An 18226-nucleotide genomic window follows, 5' to 3' on the forward strand; every position below is an offset into this window, starting at 1 on the left:
AATTAAGGATAGATTTAAAACAATCATAGTTGACCTCTTTTCACACTTTTCATTTTTAATGTTGGATTTATCTTCTGGTGTCCTGATTTCAGAACATCTTAAAGCCATTTTCCAAAGACAACCTGACCATCAGTATTTCTTACATCTGCCTTTGTTTCTTAGTAAAGCACAAATGATTTGCTTTATTGTAGGATTTCCCACTCTGATTCTTCAGTGTTAAGAATTATTCTCATAATTCTCTACTGATGTACCAATGAAGTGTTTCCGTATAAAGGTAGTAGACAATGATGCAATCTGGGAAACTTCCCTGTGAATTAAACAATGAAGAAATCACAGACATCAAACAATTGATCTGCTTGATCGACAAATGAATTACTAAACAGATCTTTTAAACTGCTAACTGTACTTCAAAAACCTAAAAGAAAAATAATCAGGTACATGATGATCACCAATACACATTTACAACTTAAAAATATCCATACATGCTTGGACAGTCATTACTCGTTATATTCTACTTGTTTGTACTGTAATTAAAAAAATAAAACAATAATTTGGATGTTTTTATTGGTTTAATGTTTACAGAGTAAATAAAAGTATTTGGTAAATCTAGAGCCACAGGTGGTAGGGAAGCTTCATTCCAGCTGATACAGGTGAAAAACATCTTTTTCTTAACTAAAGTCAAAAGGTAGAAAAATTGTTATCCAATAACTTAAATCACAATAAAATAACAATAGGAGAATAAAATTTAATGTTTAAAATTTAAAATGTCTCAAACTCTCAAAATGTGGATATATACAAAATACATCTGACAATAAATCTAGAAAACAAACAGAATGCAGGGTTCAGAAGACATAGATGTCAGGTTACATTTCTGTGTTCTCTGAAAAACACTATCATGAATTGTTTACAACATGCTCGGAGCAATGAGCAATACTGCATTCGATTTTTTCATCAGAGGAATGATAAAAAAAGCTAAATGTTCCATTTTTAAGAATCTAGCAGCCAGTTCATATTGTTCAATCCAGGATGGGACAACTTTAAAAGCTAACTGATTAAATATCAACTCGACCTTTGGATAGAATGTTTGGAGATGGCGGTATGAAGATTAAGTGGTGATTAACGACAAGCTCTAATCCAATAAATATTGGCCAGATCGCCCTAGTCTGCCAGGGATTTTCCTACTAATTGTGTTCCCTTTAAGGGAAAAAAAAATTAAAAACAGTGTCTTTTCCAAAAGGTGCACAATCAAAGTTTGGGAATTTTTTTTCCTGAGTGTTTCAGTGCAAAAACTGCTTTTTGGTCATATTGTGTTGTAAACTGGTGTATGGTTTGTCACTGAGGATAGTGGTGAGCATTCAGGCTCAGCTCTGGGGGGTAGAGTAGAAGGAATGGTGCTGGTGGTTCTGGCCTGGAGGATTGCTGGCAAAAAGGAGAGGAGCGGTGTCTGACCCGTACCAACTGGAACAGAAAAGAGAAAGAAGACGTGTGTGCTCACGGTCCAGTGTATGATTTTAACAACAGAACATGTTACAACCTAATCAGCACACGGACCTACAGAGTTATCAGCTCTCACAGATGTTCAGACAAAAATGTTGTCATCTGTGCCAAACCAAAATGAAGTTTGAGTCAAGAGTGATGTCCATACACCTCTGATTTGATCCAATCCGCAGTGTAATATCGAAAGATGATGAAAAAAATGTGACACTAATTATCTAGAACTAATTAATCAGCCAATAGGAAACAGTCAATTTTGTTAATGGTTAATCTTTTCAGATTTTTAAGATGCAAAAAGGACAAAAATAATGGGGTCCACGCTCTTCACACACGTACAGTTGCTGTTTTCTCTCAGTTGCTGATGTCTAACTTTTTTTAAAACCATTTTAAAATTGCTTTGTTCTAGAATAACTGGCAGAAATTTCACTAGACCAATAACATTTAAAAAACAAACAAATCAAAAACTCGGAAATGTTTAATGTTTCTGAAATCCAGCTTTAATGACCCTACCTTAAGTGAGAATGTGAACTGCGCGCCCATGGAAGACTTCCGTCATCATCGTTTCCTTGAGGGTCATCAAAGAAATAGGGACGAGGCAGAGCTCTGTTGTTGATGGCTGCGCTGCTGGTCTGTGATATTCAAGAACGCAGACGGTAAGGACTTTCACACACACACACACACACACACACACACACACACACACACACACACACACACACACACACACACCCAGTGTTTTCTCTTTATTCAGGTGACCTTTAGTTTGTGTCATGTCATAACTACCTCCTGAGCAGGTCGGCGAACTCGAAAGATTATGATCAGTAAACTGGTTGGGAGCAGCTCCCAGATGAAGAGGATGGCACCAAAGGCCAAGTAGCCCCTGTCACCAAGTTCACTCCGCAGGTCAGCCTAATGACACACACAAGGTTATCTGGCATTCTTACCAGCCGACATGGTAGTAAACAAGAGTATTTAAACTGCATCAGATGTTTACCTGGTCAGACACATTGTACCAGTCGAAGTTGAATGCCTCCACCTGGTGGTTCTGAGACAGAATCAGGACCGTCAGGTTGTAGCAGGCTCGGCTGGCGAACAACAAGAACACTGCTGCTCCCAGGACAGCTGTACGGCACACTGTGGTTCCCTGGTCGGGTTAAACATTGACTGTTAGCCTCAAGTTTAGAAAGGACAGCAAAAGGTGGCTCACGTTAAGAAGGTACCAACATTTACTGCACCGCCTGCATTAATAAGGTGTAGTCAAAAACAGACGCAGGACATACAGCAATAACCTCACTTTTACGCTTTGTTTTTTCCCCACCAAAGCTTTCATGTCGTTAGTGTGATAAATTGTAATTTCTCAGACTTCATGAAGCTAGGATTAGGACTAACTAGCAGGGATAATCTGTCCGTCACACACCTTGCTGATGAGGTAGGGACTGGTGGAGCGTGAGTGTTTGGATAGGAGCAGCAGCAAGGCGGCAAGTAACACCGCATCCAGGATGAAGAGCGAGTCATTGACTAGAACTCGAATCAGGACCAGATTCCAGGTCCGATCCCCCGACCGACCGCTGGCACCTCTGTCCCCGAAAACTGCACAGACCACGTTGATGCAGAGGAACGTGACATTCAACGCCCCATACAAGCATCGCGCCACCCACCTGAGGAAGACATATCAACCAGAGCAGTGAACAGATAGGTGCTGTAGTCACATGGGTTCATCAAGGTTTAGAACAAAAACTTGTTTAAGGACTCTAACGTTTCACAGTCTGCACTACAGAATAAAACTTACAGCCCTCGTTCCACTTCTGAGCTGCTGGCCTGTCTCGCTTTGAGAAGAACCTGTGGTTCAACAGAGAAACAAGCAACAGAGGAAATGAACAATCAGGCACTAAGAATAAAACTGAAATAAAACTAGGCCTCTTTAACCACTATCTTGTTTGTCACACAGTTGATGAAATTAAAGTACTTTGAAAACTTCTACTTTCATTTTTGGCATTTCTGTTAATCCATCCCTCAATCATTTGTATATACTGAGTGCAAGACAGTAACCCACTCTGCATCCCCCTCCCCCCGCCCCGTTTTACCTGAGTAAAATACAGATTAATGAGGCTGAACGTGAAGAACTGCAGACAAACGGGGAAGCAGTAGAGCAACCAGTATACTGCCACAGGTAGGTGGTTGGCCTCCAGAGCATTGCCGAAATAAAAGGAAAAAAGGGTGGTTCGGAGAGCGGCCCAGAGCAGGCAGAGGAACAGGAAGATGCTCTGGTAGCTCCATCTTTTGTGTTTGTAGAGGTAGAGGAGCCAGAGCTGGATGTAGACCACCAGGAATAGTGCTGCGTAGAGGCTTGTGTAAAGGACAGTGAAGCCAAGCTGCACTGAAGGGGCAACAGCTGGGCGCAGGGGGATTGGAGGAGGCTGGGTGGAGGAGTGGGGAAGAGGGGCAGACATGACTGCAGGCCAATGGAGGACTGACAGGATTAAGTATCCATCATCACAGAGTAACGACCAAAAGATTTGCCCCTCAGCTCGCTGGGTTTACATAGAAGATTCTACCTGAGGGTAGAAGCAAAAACAGAAGTGGTCACAAGAAGTCAGCATGTCATGAACGAATCACTGAACAAGACGGTGGCAAAGTATTATTCACTGTATTAGACACAAAGAAGGCTCTGAATATCATAATATTTTCTGATATATGAAGTAAATATATTCCATACAGTAGCAGACAAACAAGACAAGTCACGTGATTGTGACTTTAAAACTGAAACTCGTCCAGCGGGTCTCAAACCTGATCCCCGCTCCTGGTCGCTGAGGAGGTAACTTTTGTTTTCACTATTTAATATTGCGCTGCAAATTCAAGTGACTTTGTTTTTTTTTAATTTTTATTATTACTAACCAGAATTCAATTAACACAGTGATGTGATTTATACTTATCAGTGATCTCATGTGATCGGACGTAGCTCTAACGCTACATGAAGGTAAATGTGGGTGGCAAACACGGCGCACATAAGTAAACAATTACATTTTTAAAAAAAATCAACAACAGAAACATGAACATCCTTGGTAATGCTTGTAGGACTGTTCTCCCCTATAGTTTAGGGTACTAAAGGAGTTTCTAACTCACTAACACGGTGAACAACCTGCGTCTTTACCGCTTCAAACGTAAACAATCCATCTCGGTACCGTCACGCGACTCAACAACAGCTAAGCTAACTCACAGAAATTTTATAAACTAGCATTTAATCTGTGTCACAAACACCGGCGAGGCTCTAGATCGGTTTACTCCCAACAGAAACCACTGTTTAAGCAGTCGTTAACGCGACAACAGCAACACACCTTTGGTTTGGTGAAGACGTCGCTCCAGGGCAGACCGCGGTCTCCGTCTCGGTCCCTAGCTTGTCTGTAATCTCTCTCTTCCGCCTCCACCGATGACGTCACGCCTGACGGGGCGGAGCCTCTGGTTCGATTCCAACCGCCAATCAGCGACAACAGGAAATCGCGGTTTCTTCAAATGTTAATTTATTCAGTCTTCTTGAATTGAAATCAGATTAAATGTTTTAGGATATTTTTTTTTGACATCTCTAGCATTTTATTCTGGTTTATGTGAGGTTATTCAACATCCGGAATACATTTAATTACATCGGAACAAAGAAGAACGTGACGGAGCCGTTAATCTTGTGTAAATACGTATTCTGTTTTATTAAAATGCTGTAAGGATGCCCGTGGTTTTACGCCCAAGAAAATCCATCCACTCCAGCGGGGAAAGTCAGGTCGAGCAACGGGAGACGGTGCCGAGGAGGTCGGCCCGCCTGCAGGGGAGGACGACGTCCGAGGTGCGTATTTAGTTACTCAGTTTTTCCGCCTCCTCTTCCTCCGCTCAGAGCTCCAGTAGCCACGTAGGTCGGTCACCTCACCTCCAGCCCGACGGGACGACTCCGGCTAGCGGGACAACAGACGGACCGGTTAGCGAAGGATCGTCTTTAAACTTGTTGTTGTTATTATTGTTAACGTGTCGACGCGTTACTTTGTCCCAGTTAGCATACCAGCTAACACCCGCCGCACCACGGTAAGTTCGCGTTGACTGTAGAGCCGTCAAACACCCCGTAATTAAACATTAGATGTTTTAATTCCATGTTACTGTGATGATTTGTGTAGAGAGATCCGAACTCTGCACGTCCGTACCTTGAGCTCGATCGTATTTCCGAGCGGTTTCCTGTCCCGTCAGGACTCGGATGACTCAGACTCGGAGTCTGTCCGGAGCCGAGTGATGGAGTCACAGCAGGGCGGTCAGCCGGGCCCGGAGGAGGACACGGCCGAGGAGGCTGAGGTTCTGGTAATCCTTCATTCACCTCACTGAACCCCAAACAAACACAGATTCACCTCACTGAACCCCAACAAACAAACCTCACCAAACCCCAAACAAACACAGTTGTCCAGGTCACGTGGTGGGGGTGGGTTCCCCACCTGGTGCTTCAATGCAGGTATCACCTGCATACATGCTGGAGGACACTGAGGGAAGCTGGAGTACCAAGACTTATTTTAAGACAATCATTCCTCCAACTGCATAGAACACGACACAATGAAACCCAGCTGTGCTTTTGTTCCATCCTTTGGAACCTTCGGATACATTTTGAGCTTCACACAATGAAAACAAGAAGGAAACCAACAATAATAGCTCAGGACTCGTCACATCCTTTGTGTGTTTAAGTTGAATATTCCCTTCAGAAATACAGCGTGGTGTCTGAGAGACAAAGAAAAAGATGTACAAGATTTTATTTCACACTTTCATTACATATATAATTTCTTTTTGATTCTTAGTCTGTGAAGAATCAGTCACTAACCGCTTTGTTTTTGAATTTAGTTCTGCAAATGACTGTTCGCGGTGAAAAAAAAACACCCACTAAAGTTACTGCACTGTCTTGGTTTCACAGGGCTTTTTTATAGATTCTGATACTGGTTTTTATCTATTTTCCCACACTCGAAGGATCATGAGCTGATTCGTGTATTTGTTTTAGCAAAATATATGGCAGTAAATTTGTTATCAATCTCTTGAACACAGAAAGAGGACAAGTTTAGTAGTTTTAAAGAGTAATGGAATAGAATACAATATCTCTTAATGTCATCATAAACAAGTGTACAACAAAATTTTTTAGACAACTCAGTGCAAAAAAAAAGCATGAGAAATAAACACCAAAAAAATTGTTAAAGATATTGATCGTGAAGGAAAATGTTGTATCTAGCAGGGCAGCAGTATTATTGTACAGTACAGTCATGAGAGGTAATACTATAGAAAGAAGTACATTTTGGACAAACTGATTGATGATTATGATGATAGACATACGTATATACACACATACAAATGCATGCACCCACACTACCAGTTAAAGGATTCTCATTCCATGAATTCTTTATTTTCACGTGTATTTATATTGTAGTTTCTCACACACCCACAAAAAAATGTAAAATAACTTTAATATTTTAGATTCTTCAAAATAACCGCTCCTTCTTTGATTACTGCTTTGCCTTCTCTGGATGAGCTTCATGAGGTTGTCACCTGAAAATGTTTTTTGACTGAGTTCCCAGAAATTCTGAGCACTTTTGGTCCTTTTAGACTCTGTGGTCCATCTCATCCCAAATCGTCTCCATTGGGTTTAGGTCAGGTGACTGTGGAGGCCAGGTCACGTGACACTGGACTCCATCACTCCTTATTGGTAAGATAGTTTTCACACAGCCTGGAGGTGTGTTTGGGCTCACTGTCCTGTTGAAACATAAATGATGGTCCAACTACACACTAACTGATTCGATGGCACGTTGCTGCAGGATGCTTTGGTAGCCATGTTGGTTCCGTGTGCCTTCATCACCATCACCCCCCCCCCCCTCAATGATTCACTTTGGGAACCATGCATGTAGAGACCTTCCATTCACCTTTTCAACACAGCGGTTGGAACCAAAGATCTCAAATTCTAAAATTTGTCAAATAAGGCTTTTTACCGTGTAACTAACATGACTTCTGCACAACAAAACTCAGGGTCCCAGCCCCATTAAGAAAAGAAGAAAACCGACAAATGAACCTTGACGAGGCTCGCCTGTGAGGTGAAAACCGTTTCAGGTGACGACTTCATGAAGCTCATTGACAGAAAGTCAAGGGTTTGCAAAGCTGTCATCAAACAAAGGGAGGCTGCTTTAAGGAATCTAAAATATGAAACATGCAGTCTTCATTTACAGTTCTGTTTGCTAACTAAAGATAAACTAAAATCTAATCCTTTTCACAGCAGATGTGTTGAGCAGTCATAATACAAAAAAAAAGTGATTTTTAAAAAAAAGTTATTTCCTTTGTGTTTAGAAGGTCATTTAATCATGAGAACATTGGACTATTTTTCAAGCCCAAAATGTAAACATCTGAATGGACTCTTGCGCCACATACAGTAAAAAACACAGAAGATGATTAACAAAGGTAGTTAGTGCAATGGAGTTGTATTACTGAGCACAGTAAAAGTAGCCTGGTGCATTGTTGTCCTGATCATAAACAAATAGCTGCAGCCATGGCAACATGTTAAACAGCCTGTGGTGAATCCGACAGCAGGGTTGATCTGAATAGGTGTGGTTATTCTAGCTGTAGTGCTGCCGAAGCCTCTGAAGGTAGTGTAGAGACTTCTATTATTGTTCCTATCAAACAAGATCTAGACAGAACAAAAGACAAGATCGGGGTGTTGCGTTTGGAGTGGGGGGGGGGTCATGCTTATCTAAGGGGATTGTCATCATTGGTTTAGAGTTGCTACAGATTAATTTTGTGTACATTTAAAAGATGTTTGACATTTTTTAACTGAGCTCTGCTGTCCTCAGGCACTGAAGCACTGCAGTGTTATGCTGGATCGTTTGGAGGTCGATGACAAGTCAGTAAAAAGAGAGTCTGAGGAGAAAGAAGACATGAACCGTAAAAGTGGGAAACCTGCCTCACGAATTCCTACTTTCCATAAACGACCAGCCAACATGAGTCCCAACACGGAGCTAAACGCTCCCAAAAAAGATGCCCCTGCCTACATGACTCAGTCCAGTGAGAAAACTGGAGGTGGATACCTGGAGGCTACAAAGTCCAAGCAGCCTGATGCCAGAGTCCTGCCCCAGCCATCAGTTCATGCCCCAAAAATTGGTTTTGAAGCCCCGTCTGCACTCGTCAACCTGGAGCACGCTGCTGCAGCTGCTCACACTTCCCCTATGACGTCTCTCAAGAGCAGGGATTCGTCTGAATTTGATCAGTTTACGAATGTAAGCGTCAGGCCCTCCCTCAGAGCAGGGCAGGGGTCCGACTTTCCAGAACAGGACAAGAGGAGAATGTTTGGACTCGTAGCCGAAAGCCTACCGGCTTCTCTCGTGTCTCACCTTCAGCGTGAGGGCTCCATCAGCGAAAAGGCCCCAGAAGACATGGGAAAGGGCTGTGACGTTTCATTGGGCTTCACTCCCTATGGAGATACTGACGAGCTTGAGTCTGCTGAGGTTGGCGAAAAGGAGGCTATTATGGATGAAGAGCCGCCGTGGGAGACAGAGCAAATCAGCGTGTTTGAATCGAAAGCCAGCGGATCTTCATCAGAAGCTGAAGGTGAGGATGACTTGGTGTCTGAAGAGCCCGACCATCAGGATTCAGAGGAGATGAAGGAGCATCATCAGCCGACTGGAAGCCAATCAGAAGCTGCAGATGTTGCAGAGGAGAAAGTTAGTGTTAATGAATCCACCTCTCAGGTAGAACCAGAGAAACCCACAAAAACTGGCTCGACCGAGTCGGCTAAGGTGAGTTATGCGGCGGTAATTCAACCGTCAGTAATTTAAAGAATCTCACCACACCCTGAAGCCTCCACTCATGCGTCATAATCAATAAAAATTTCCCCCAGACTTGAGGTTTCACACGTTTGTCTTGTTTTGTAGTGCCGCGGGTGCTTCAGTTTCACCCTCTGCTGTTTCATGCCCATCACCTTGCTGCTTCTAGGGGGGTTTGGCCATCACGTTTGGCGCTACGGCCTCCCCATGTCAGTCACTCAGCTCACCGCTCAGCTGCAGCTGCACATGCTGGATGGCTTTGACTTTTTTCCAGAGCCTTGTAGCACTGATTGTCGGTAAGAAGTAATCCAAAGAAGTGCGGATCTCATCAACGTGTGATGTTTACCCAATCTAGACTCCTCTACTAGATGATGTCTGGATTCTCTCCCTTGTTCAGAGTGCATCTGGTGGAGAGCATACCCATCGGCCTGTACGAGGCTTCCTCCTCGTCTCGGAGGAGCATCGCAGATAGCTGGCTGCGTCTGCTGGACAGGGCTAATAGCTCCGTCCACATCGCTGCTTTCTACTTCGCTCTACGCGGGAGTGATTCAAACTTCTCCGATCCTTCTGACTCTCAGGTTAGTTTAGTTCCACACCCTGATCTCATAACGCAGCATTTTAGCAATCTGTTCAACCTGGTGTGCTTGATGTATATTTTTCAGGGAAGAAAGGTGTTTGAACAACTGAAACGACTGCAAACCAAAGGTGTGGAACTCCAGATTGCCGTGAACGCCCCCCAGACCTCAACTCTCGATACGACAGAATTAGCTGCAACAGGTACCAGAAGGGATCAGTAAAGTTCTACTCTCTCTCTGCCCTCACATGGAAGCATTTAATGTAGCACCAATTCAAAGACAGACAGAAACACAAATATTTGGATCACAGACCGCTGTAGTCTGATTAGTCTGATTCTCATTGTTCTAGGTGCAGAGGTCAGAGAGGTTGACCTCATGGCTATAACTGGAGGGATCATCCATACCAAGCTGTGGGTGGTGGATCAGAAGCACATGTACCTGGGCAGCGCTAACATGGACTGGCGATCGCTGACTCAGGTAATGCTGAGGAAAAGGTTTTTATCACATCCTGCGTCAAAGCGGTGATTTATTGTGATTGTTGGCATTTGTTCGTCCGTCCGTTAGTCCACCAAATATTTTCGCAACCGTTGCTGATAGACAGATGAAACAAATAGCACATTACTCGGGCAGCAAAGGGGATGAACATGAGATGATGACCTTGACGCTCAGAAAACTAGGTCAAGGTCAAATTTGAACGTTTTTTCACTCAGGAACTGGATAAGATAGAAAGACGAGGGAGAAAGCCAGTGTAAGACCATAGATCAAAGCTACTGCTTTAATCTATGAAAGTAGGTCAGAGCACTAGCTTTGATCTGTGACCTATGAAGGTAGGTCAGGGTGAAATTTTGAATTCAGAGGTGTCGTGGGATGTTGCAGTCTGTGACTGGAAAAACCGTAAAAACTTGTGTTTGACACTTGGGATGCTATCCCAGGCGTTTATGTGAACGTGGAACGGTATGCGTCTGGAGTCCTGTCGGTCTTTGCATCCATGTGTGTCTATGAGCAGCTGCTCTCCAACACGAACTTCATTCAAAGCAAACGTCACTCACAGATGACCGCGTACAGTCATGAGTGGAGATTAAGGTGACGGCAGACACCTGATGAGGTCAAATATGATAAATTTTTTAATTGCCCATTACTTTGCATATATTCATATTCTTTTATTGTTCCGTGAAATGGACCTTTTATTATTCAGGTTTACAGCTGACTGCATGTACCAGCAAAAGGATGACAACACACAGAGATGGGACGACAGTTTTGGTTTGCTGCCAGTGGATAATTTAAGTTTAGCTTTTTTTTTTTTAATGAATACAAGAAGGATTCAAGTAGACATTAAATATTTTAATTAAACGTAACTAACTCGTTTTTTGTTTTTTGGAATTCAAAATGTTTTGTTGCATGTAGAAATGTAATTTTGTTTTTTCCACAGTCGATCATTGATTTTATTAACGCAACACATTATATTTTGTTTACACATAGCATAAAGGGGAAAAAAAAAAGGTTACATGCAGTGTTATTTCATTTTAAATTTCAAATGGTTTGTGTGGCCCCCAGTGTTTTCTCTGCTGTGGGAAACTGGTCTAAATGGTAACTGTAGTCGAGCCCTGATAGTGGACAGTAGCTGTTTCCAACGCCCAGATTTTAAGCAAGTTCTTATAGGTGATGGATGCTGGACGACTCTGTATAACAGGCTTTGTTATTAATTGTACGAATTTCGTCTCCTGTCTTACGGACACCTAGATTTTAGTGCCTGAGATCAAAATTAAAGTTTGTTAACTGTGCTGTTACTTTTAATGTGGGTCGATAGGCATAACACGTTTTCCTGAATCACTAAAAATATTTAGGTACAACTTAACTGTATTTGCTCTGATCCATACAGGCAAAGTTGTACTTGTGGTGGTCACATGGTAAAAATATCCCCCTGTGATTTGTTGAACCCAGGTGAAGGAGGTTGGCCTGTCGGTGGAGGACTGCAGCTGCTTGGCTCAGGACGCCTTTCGGATCTTTGGGGTTTATTGGAGCCTCGGTGGCGCTCAAAACGCCTCCCTACCTCCCTACTGGCCCGCTCGTCTCTCTGCCCTGTCCAGCTCCCAGAATCCTCTGCACCTGAACTTCAATGGCGTGCCAGCTGAGGTTTACCTGTCGGTAAGTTCAGACCACTCTTATGTTCCCTTCAAGAGGAGGGCAGTAAAAAAAAAATTCTAAAATGAGGATGGTTGTTTTAACTTTGTTTACTATGGTTTAAAAAGCAGACGCAGATGTTTGTAGATGTTTATGTGCTTGGTTACAGTCAAGATGGTTTTATTTAGAGTATTTTGATTTCTGTGATACCATCAGCATGCTGAAAAAGTGAATTACCACATAATACTGATTCTAGTAAGCATCCTCAATGGATAACTGACACTGGGCACATTAAAGTTCAATTGTTGTCTGCTACGAAACAAGATTTATATGATAGCTTGACAAAAAAAAACATTTAACTTTATTTATTTAACCCTAGAGGACACATGGTGACACCGGTGTCATACGCGCTTTTGTACCAGGATACATCCTGGTATCATGACCATGTGACAGTCATGTGTCTGTGACAGACAGTGATCTCTCCAAAATAGTAATAAAATAAGAATAAAACTAAGTTTTATTGTTCTGAAAAAAACTTCTGAAATGTGTTCTATATGGTCCACTTGGTCTGTGGTATAACTCACATAATTTTCCTGTAAGGATAAATGGGTGTGGGTTCTCTAGGGTTAATTTTTTTTTATTTAGTGTACTTTAATAATCCCTGAAAGGAAATTAGAAACTCACTCTAGCACACAGTTAGTAATCACACACATACTTATATGGTGTGTACAGGCCCTGTAACACACACACACTAGTGGACTGGGCATGCAGTGAAAGAGAGGTAGAGTGGTGGGCAGCTCCTTCCTGGTGCGCCCTTAATGAGCAACTTGTAAAAGGGACGGCACCTTGCTCAAGGGTGCCTTGGCAGTGCTCACTTCGGAGTGTGAGCTGACACCTCCCACTGTTGGCTCACACTCCGAAATGACTGGGCGGGAGCGGGAATTGAACCTGCTGAGCCACTGCCGGCCCAACTTATCAAAGTAATCTTGACAAAGCCCCGCAGGATGGATATTTGATTTTCAGTCTATAATTTCAGTTAGGAAGTTGACTGATGGACGTAGTGCAGTTGTGGAACACGATCAGAGCTATAAATGTTTGTATGTGTGCTTCCTCGACCTCACATCCTACCAGTGTCAGCATCAGCTGTGTGTCAGCGTTTATTCTCGTCTGTTTGAATCCTGTTCGCCCGCCGCTAGCTCCTCACTGTCTTGGTGTTTCCTACAGAGCGCTCCTCTACAGATATCGGCCCGCGGCCGCTCAGACGACCTCTCCTCCATCCTGTCGGTCATCGATGACGCCCAGAAATTCATTTACATCTCCGTCATGGACTACCTCCCTCTGTCGGAGTTCACAAAGCCACTCAGGTGACGAACGCCTCCACTCAGAGACCCACTAGTGATCCCTGTCACAACCCAATCAATAGACTCTGAAATGAGTTGATAATGTCATTGATTTTACACACCGAGGATATGCAGGTGTTTATTGAATCAACAAACACTAACTTATTCAAATTAATTTAATCAGTCGACAGCCTCACTAAGTATAACGATGTCTATAAACAAGGCTTTGCATTCAAGTGCTGTGAATTAACTGGAGGGGATGTGATCAGTCATGTGACGCTCTGGTTTTGGGACTAATTGAACTCCAGTTCCACTGATATTCTCACAGCGATGGTGTTGACTTGTAAAGCTTCCCCTGCTGGTGAGCTGACACTGTGTTGGTGTCTGTCAGGTTCTGGCCCGCCATCGACTCTGCGCTGCGAGCTGCAGCCTGCACCAGAGCCGTCCGGGTCAGACTGCTGGTGAGCTGCTGGAAGCACTCACCCGGCGCCATGTTCAACTTCCTGCAGTCCCTGCAGGTGCTCAACAGGCCTCCGCTGAAATGTGACGTCGATGTGGTACGCTGGGAAATTTCACTTCCTGTGCAAAAGTTGTGAGCTGGTATTTTTGTGTGGATGGGGATGTATTCACAGCACCCGTGTTTTGTTTCTGTGCAGAACGTCTTCACAGTGCCTTCAACAGCAGAGCAGATGGAGATTACCTTTGCACGAGTCAATCATGCCAAGTACATGGTGACGGACAGAGTGGTTTATATCGGTATGTCGACATCTTTGTACAGTTTTAGGACTGCTCTGACCCCTCAAACAGACTGAGGTGAAACACAGCTCACTTAGTTACTGAGAATACTGTTTCCTACAGATTTAAGACTCTGAGAAAAGTTTTCTGCCTCCATTTTATCTCCACGTCACTACATTTCAGAGGGAGTTACTTTAATATGGCAATTATACTGACAACAATAATTGGGTTATTTCACATACAATTAGATACAATTAGCTTCTAAAACATTATACTTTGTTCAAGTAAAAAAAAAAGTGCCTCCATCTATCATATAATTTGGAAATTAGACTTTACAAATTGACTTTAAAAGTTTCTTTTGAGGTCAAGTATTTTTCTAAAAATCATTTTTTAAAATCATCTATTGCAAATATGTTGAGTAAGTTAAGCTTTAGAGTTTGAATGTAATACAAAGACAGAAATAGTAATATAGTGTAATTCTGTCATTTTATAAACCTAAATGAGGAAATAAACAACCTTTAGCCCACAGTGTGGAGGAGAATCCTATACGTTGTTATCCAACATGATAGCCTTTAAGATGTTTAACCTTTGATGGAATTATTCTTGGATTGAAACTACGTACTGCTGAAAAACAATTGTACAGAGATGAATCTGAAATGACTGTTTGTGTTGAAAGGGACGTCCAACTGGTCCGAGAACTACTTCACACACACGGCCGGTGTGGGCTTGGTGGTGAACCAGACAGGCTCTGAGGTTAAAAAAGGCCAGGAGACCCTGCAGCGTCAGGCAGAGGAGCTCTTTCTAAGAGACTGGACATCCCAGTACGCCAGCCCCCTCCCTACTGAAGACGTGGACATTTGTCCTCGTGATTAAGCTGAGGGTTTGTAGATGGACGTCATGCTTGCTCCTGCTACTTGAACTTAATGAATCAGCTTGCTGTACTGTGTGAATGACTGTTTACTGTATTGCTGTTTCCTGACTTGCTGCCAGTTGTACATAATTCAATTTTAATTTTTTTCTCAAAAGGTGTTTTTGGTTATGTTTTGTTCTGAAAATGCATGACGGCATAAAGAAATTTGGTTTGTACAGTTAATTTTATGCCTGGAGCATGTTGTTGTCTTTCCTGGTGCCTAGCTTTAACAGTCTCACACGAGCAATAACTCAATTAGCCATATTTACACTGCTGAATATTGTGTGTATTGAACCTATATGAGGTTGGTTGGTCCACAATAACAAGGAGCCGTTTGTAAAAGATAACTCTCAAATCAAGGCGTTTTCGGGCAAACCTTTCTGTACGCCTTTTGTCATCCATCATTCTTGTGAATAATGGGCTCCTGTAGTTTGTTAGTTAGGATAGTTCCATTCTAGATAAAGCTGTCTGACATTCTTTGGTACTTCACTGTCAAAAAAAAAAAAGGAAAATAATTCTTTTGTCAATACCTCAGTGTGGCGATAACTTCTGTTTCATCAAGAACAACATTGACCGCATTATCTTCAATTAAATTCCTTCGGATCCAACACTTCGAGGCGGGGCATACTGGAAGTAAAACATGTCTTGACTAGGAAGTGGATAAATTTGGTGTATTCAATTAATTGAACTTGTTTCCTTTTGTGACATTTGTTGTTCTACTGAGACTACGCCTCTGGTCATAAGGTGCCTAATCATAAACCAAAGAAGGAGACACATTTATGGAGACCAACAGATCTATTCAGTTCCAAATAAAAATGTTCTGCTTGACTTTGTGTTTTTCTTCTCAAAGGAAGACATTAATTACATCTTAAACACATCTATCCCATTCTACTGACAAATCAATCTTTGAAAATAATTTTTTCTTAAATGTTGGACATGAGACATCTCCCACTTAATCAAAAATATCTAAGACTTCCAGACTGCAGGATTCTGACATCCAGCGGTGGTTTTTTGATTATATGTATAACATTATCAAACTTGACCACAAAAAGTACCAGTAGCATTCCTGTCTAGAGCAGGTGATTGATCTGATCTGTAGAAATGTGAAAGATTTATGAAAATGACCGTCTAGACGATACACCGATGAAAATATATTCAGTATATTTCAATATATTCATTCCTACACACTGGTCCTTTAATGTTAGCATGTAGAAAGACACATGACTAGCTGGCTACAGATGAACTTTTTTCAATTACTCTTTATTGATTCAACTCAAATCAACTCAGTTCTGATCATTAAGACATTCCAACATGAGTTACTTCAGGTTTTTCCTTACACGTGGTTTTACGATCAGCTGATGAACGACTATTGAAAGCATGTAAAAATGAAACTAGAACATTTAAAAGAATCCTATTCTAAGTGCAACAAATTGGCGTCTCATTGGTATCAGTCCACACATCAGTCCTGTAAGATCCCTCAGTGCCTTTTGGTCCTCCTTTTCCATCCATGAGCTACAATTAATCCATATGTAATTGAAGAGGAGACAACAGAATGTGGATGATAACAACTCACACTGAGCCAAACAAACCACCAGCATCTGAACAGAGGCTCCTAAGTGACATCTGATCAGCCATCTAAGCCGTGTCCTGTTCATGCAAAGACGTGTGTGGTCTGACAGAAAGTGATGAATTCCTTCCTGCTCTCATTCCATGGACAGTTGCACACTTTCTGTCTGGTTCTGTTGCAGATCAAATTTTCGAGCTAAAAGACAAAAGACCAACAAAAAACCCAAATCAGTTACATCAAGGTTACACATTCTACCACTAAACACAGGTTCTTATGCAGATCTGAGCTTGGCTTTGGGAATAATGATTATGTGGTCCTTCCTGACGTCATGTGCATAAAAATTGAGTCTCATTCCATCTGACAGTTTCTGCTCAATGGCACACATCCCAGATCTACACTGTGTTGTGTGTGCAGGGCTCCACTGGTGCTTACACAGTGAGTACATCTCCAGCTGCTGTCGCAGGCGGACCTTCTGCAGGCTGTCGTAGAAGTTGGGCTCCGGGCTGCTGCCAGCATTAGGAGGCAGGGCGAAGATACGCATGATCTTCCTCTTGTTTCTGAATTAAACAGAGGTATATTTAATGAGGTATGAAGAGAGAGAGAGTACATGAACACGTATAGTCAAGTAGTGGAATGAAGAGCTGGTTGAAACTGGCCTTACTTCCGTGCGTACATCAGCAACCCGAAGCTAACCAGGATAACCAGCAGGTACACGTTAGTGGCCTCATTCCAGGCTTCGTGCACCGAATAGTCGATAGACTCGGGCTCGTTGCCCAAAACCCCATGAGCACCCATTAAAATACGATAATTACATCCAAACGATACTATTAAATCGTTGAACTTATAGGTTAACTATGTTGAAACCGTCTTCTGCTTTATTCCGCTAGCTAACTGAACCGCGACAAACGTTACCCGTGGATGTAAACACGATACGCAATGACGTCACATCCGCACTTCTTCTTCGTCTGTTTCTATATCCGAACAGGTCACGCTCTCCACGGTGTGCTGCTGCAGCCCCCTACCGTTCACAATTTGAACCTTTCCCATCAAGACGTCTTTTTTGAAAATAAATGTCACCGTCGAATGTACAATAATCCATCTTATTTCTTCTGTAGACAACATTTTGAACAGAAAATCTTTTTTTCAAATAAAAGTAATCTGACATATTGACATCTGGTTCTCTCACATAACTAGTGGTTGATGTGTAAAGATATATAACGACATGTAGTTATGCTTTTAAATATTTTTTGTCTAAGACATCTATCTACATTGGATTTCAAAAGTATTTTTTAATGTAATACTGTTTTCATTTAACATTTACTGAGTATTGGGCTCAAACAAGTATATACAAGTACATGAATGAATTAAATTACACATTTGAACTCACAAGATTTCTTTGGACCGATAAAGCTGTCACCATTGTCCTGTGGTCCAAAACCCCCAAAAGCCCATATTGTACTTGTCCTAGCAGCACTTAACACACCATCACAAATACATTATGATACAACATGTTTGTGATATTTATGGCGAACAAGAGCCATCAGGCACACAAAGTCCAGTCTAAGCTTTAATATTATTTACATTAACTGCTGGTAACTCTGTTTCATATTGGCTTTCATAAAATATATGTGAAAACAGATTTTTTGCAGATTTTTTAAAAGTCAAGAGTAAAA

The 18226-nt window shown here is 42.1% G+C and overlaps 3 protein-coding genes across 8 annotated transcripts; 1 reads left to right on the top strand and 2 right to left on the bottom strand.

Annotated features, from left to right (window-relative positions):
* Positions 1–39: 39 nt before the first annotated feature.
* On the bottom strand, positions 40–4960 carry gpr137 (G protein-coupled receptor 137). The gene is made up of 8 exons (XM_068324936.1): positions 4830–4960; positions 3579–4049; positions 3284–3333; positions 2912–3152; positions 2489–2638; positions 2278–2403; positions 2005–2123; positions 40–1458 (listed from the first exon to the last, which is right to left on the bottom strand). Exons 2-8 carry the CDS (start codon positions 3942–3944, stop codon positions 1362–1364), a joined length of 1149 nt encoding a protein of 382 aa, XP_068181037.1. The 5' UTR covers positions 3945–4049; positions 4830–4960; the 3' UTR covers positions 40–1361.
* A 119-nt stretch (positions 4961–5079) lies between these two features.
* Positions 5080–15812, top strand: pld7 (phospholipase D family, member 7). 6 transcript variants are annotated; one of them, XM_068324927.1, is made up of 12 exons: positions 5080–5326; positions 5719–5826; positions 8337–9278; positions 9414–9601; positions 9703–9883; positions 9968–10082; positions 10230–10357; positions 11822–12025; positions 13226–13365; positions 13733–13898; positions 13998–14097; positions 14753–15812. In XM_068324927.1, exons 1-12 carry the CDS (start codon positions 5210–5212, stop codon positions 14947–14949), a joined length of 2586 nt encoding a protein of 861 aa, XP_068181028.1. In that variant the 5' UTR covers positions 5080–5209; the 3' UTR covers positions 14950–15812. The 6 variants fall into 6 exon arrangements, with proteins under 6 accessions (XP_068181028.1, XP_068181029.1, XP_068181033.1 ...); XM_068324928.1 differs by having other exon boundaries at positions 5719–5820; XM_068324930.1 differs by lacking the exon at positions 5080–5326 and adding an exon at positions 5420–5559.
* A 407-nt stretch (positions 15813–16219) lies between these two features.
* Positions 16220–17508, bottom strand: smim19 (small integral membrane protein 19). Its single transcript, XM_068324937.1, has 3 exons — positions 17215–17508; positions 16986–17110; positions 16220–16748 (listed from the first exon to the last, which is right to left on the bottom strand). The coding sequence occupies exons 1-3, from the start codon at positions 17346–17348 to the stop codon at positions 16690–16692; spliced, it is 318 nt and encodes a 105-aa protein (XP_068181038.1). The 5' UTR covers positions 17349–17508; the 3' UTR covers positions 16220–16689.
* Between the last annotated feature and the right edge of the window lie 718 nt (positions 17509–18226).

This window comes from Antennarius striatus, chromosome 10 (genome assembly GCF_040054535.1).
Source record: "Antennarius striatus isolate MH-2024 chromosome 10, ASM4005453v1, whole genome shotgun sequence".
Lineage (NCBI taxonomy): Eukaryota > Metazoa > Chordata > Actinopteri > Lophiiformes > Antennariidae > Antennarius > Antennarius striatus.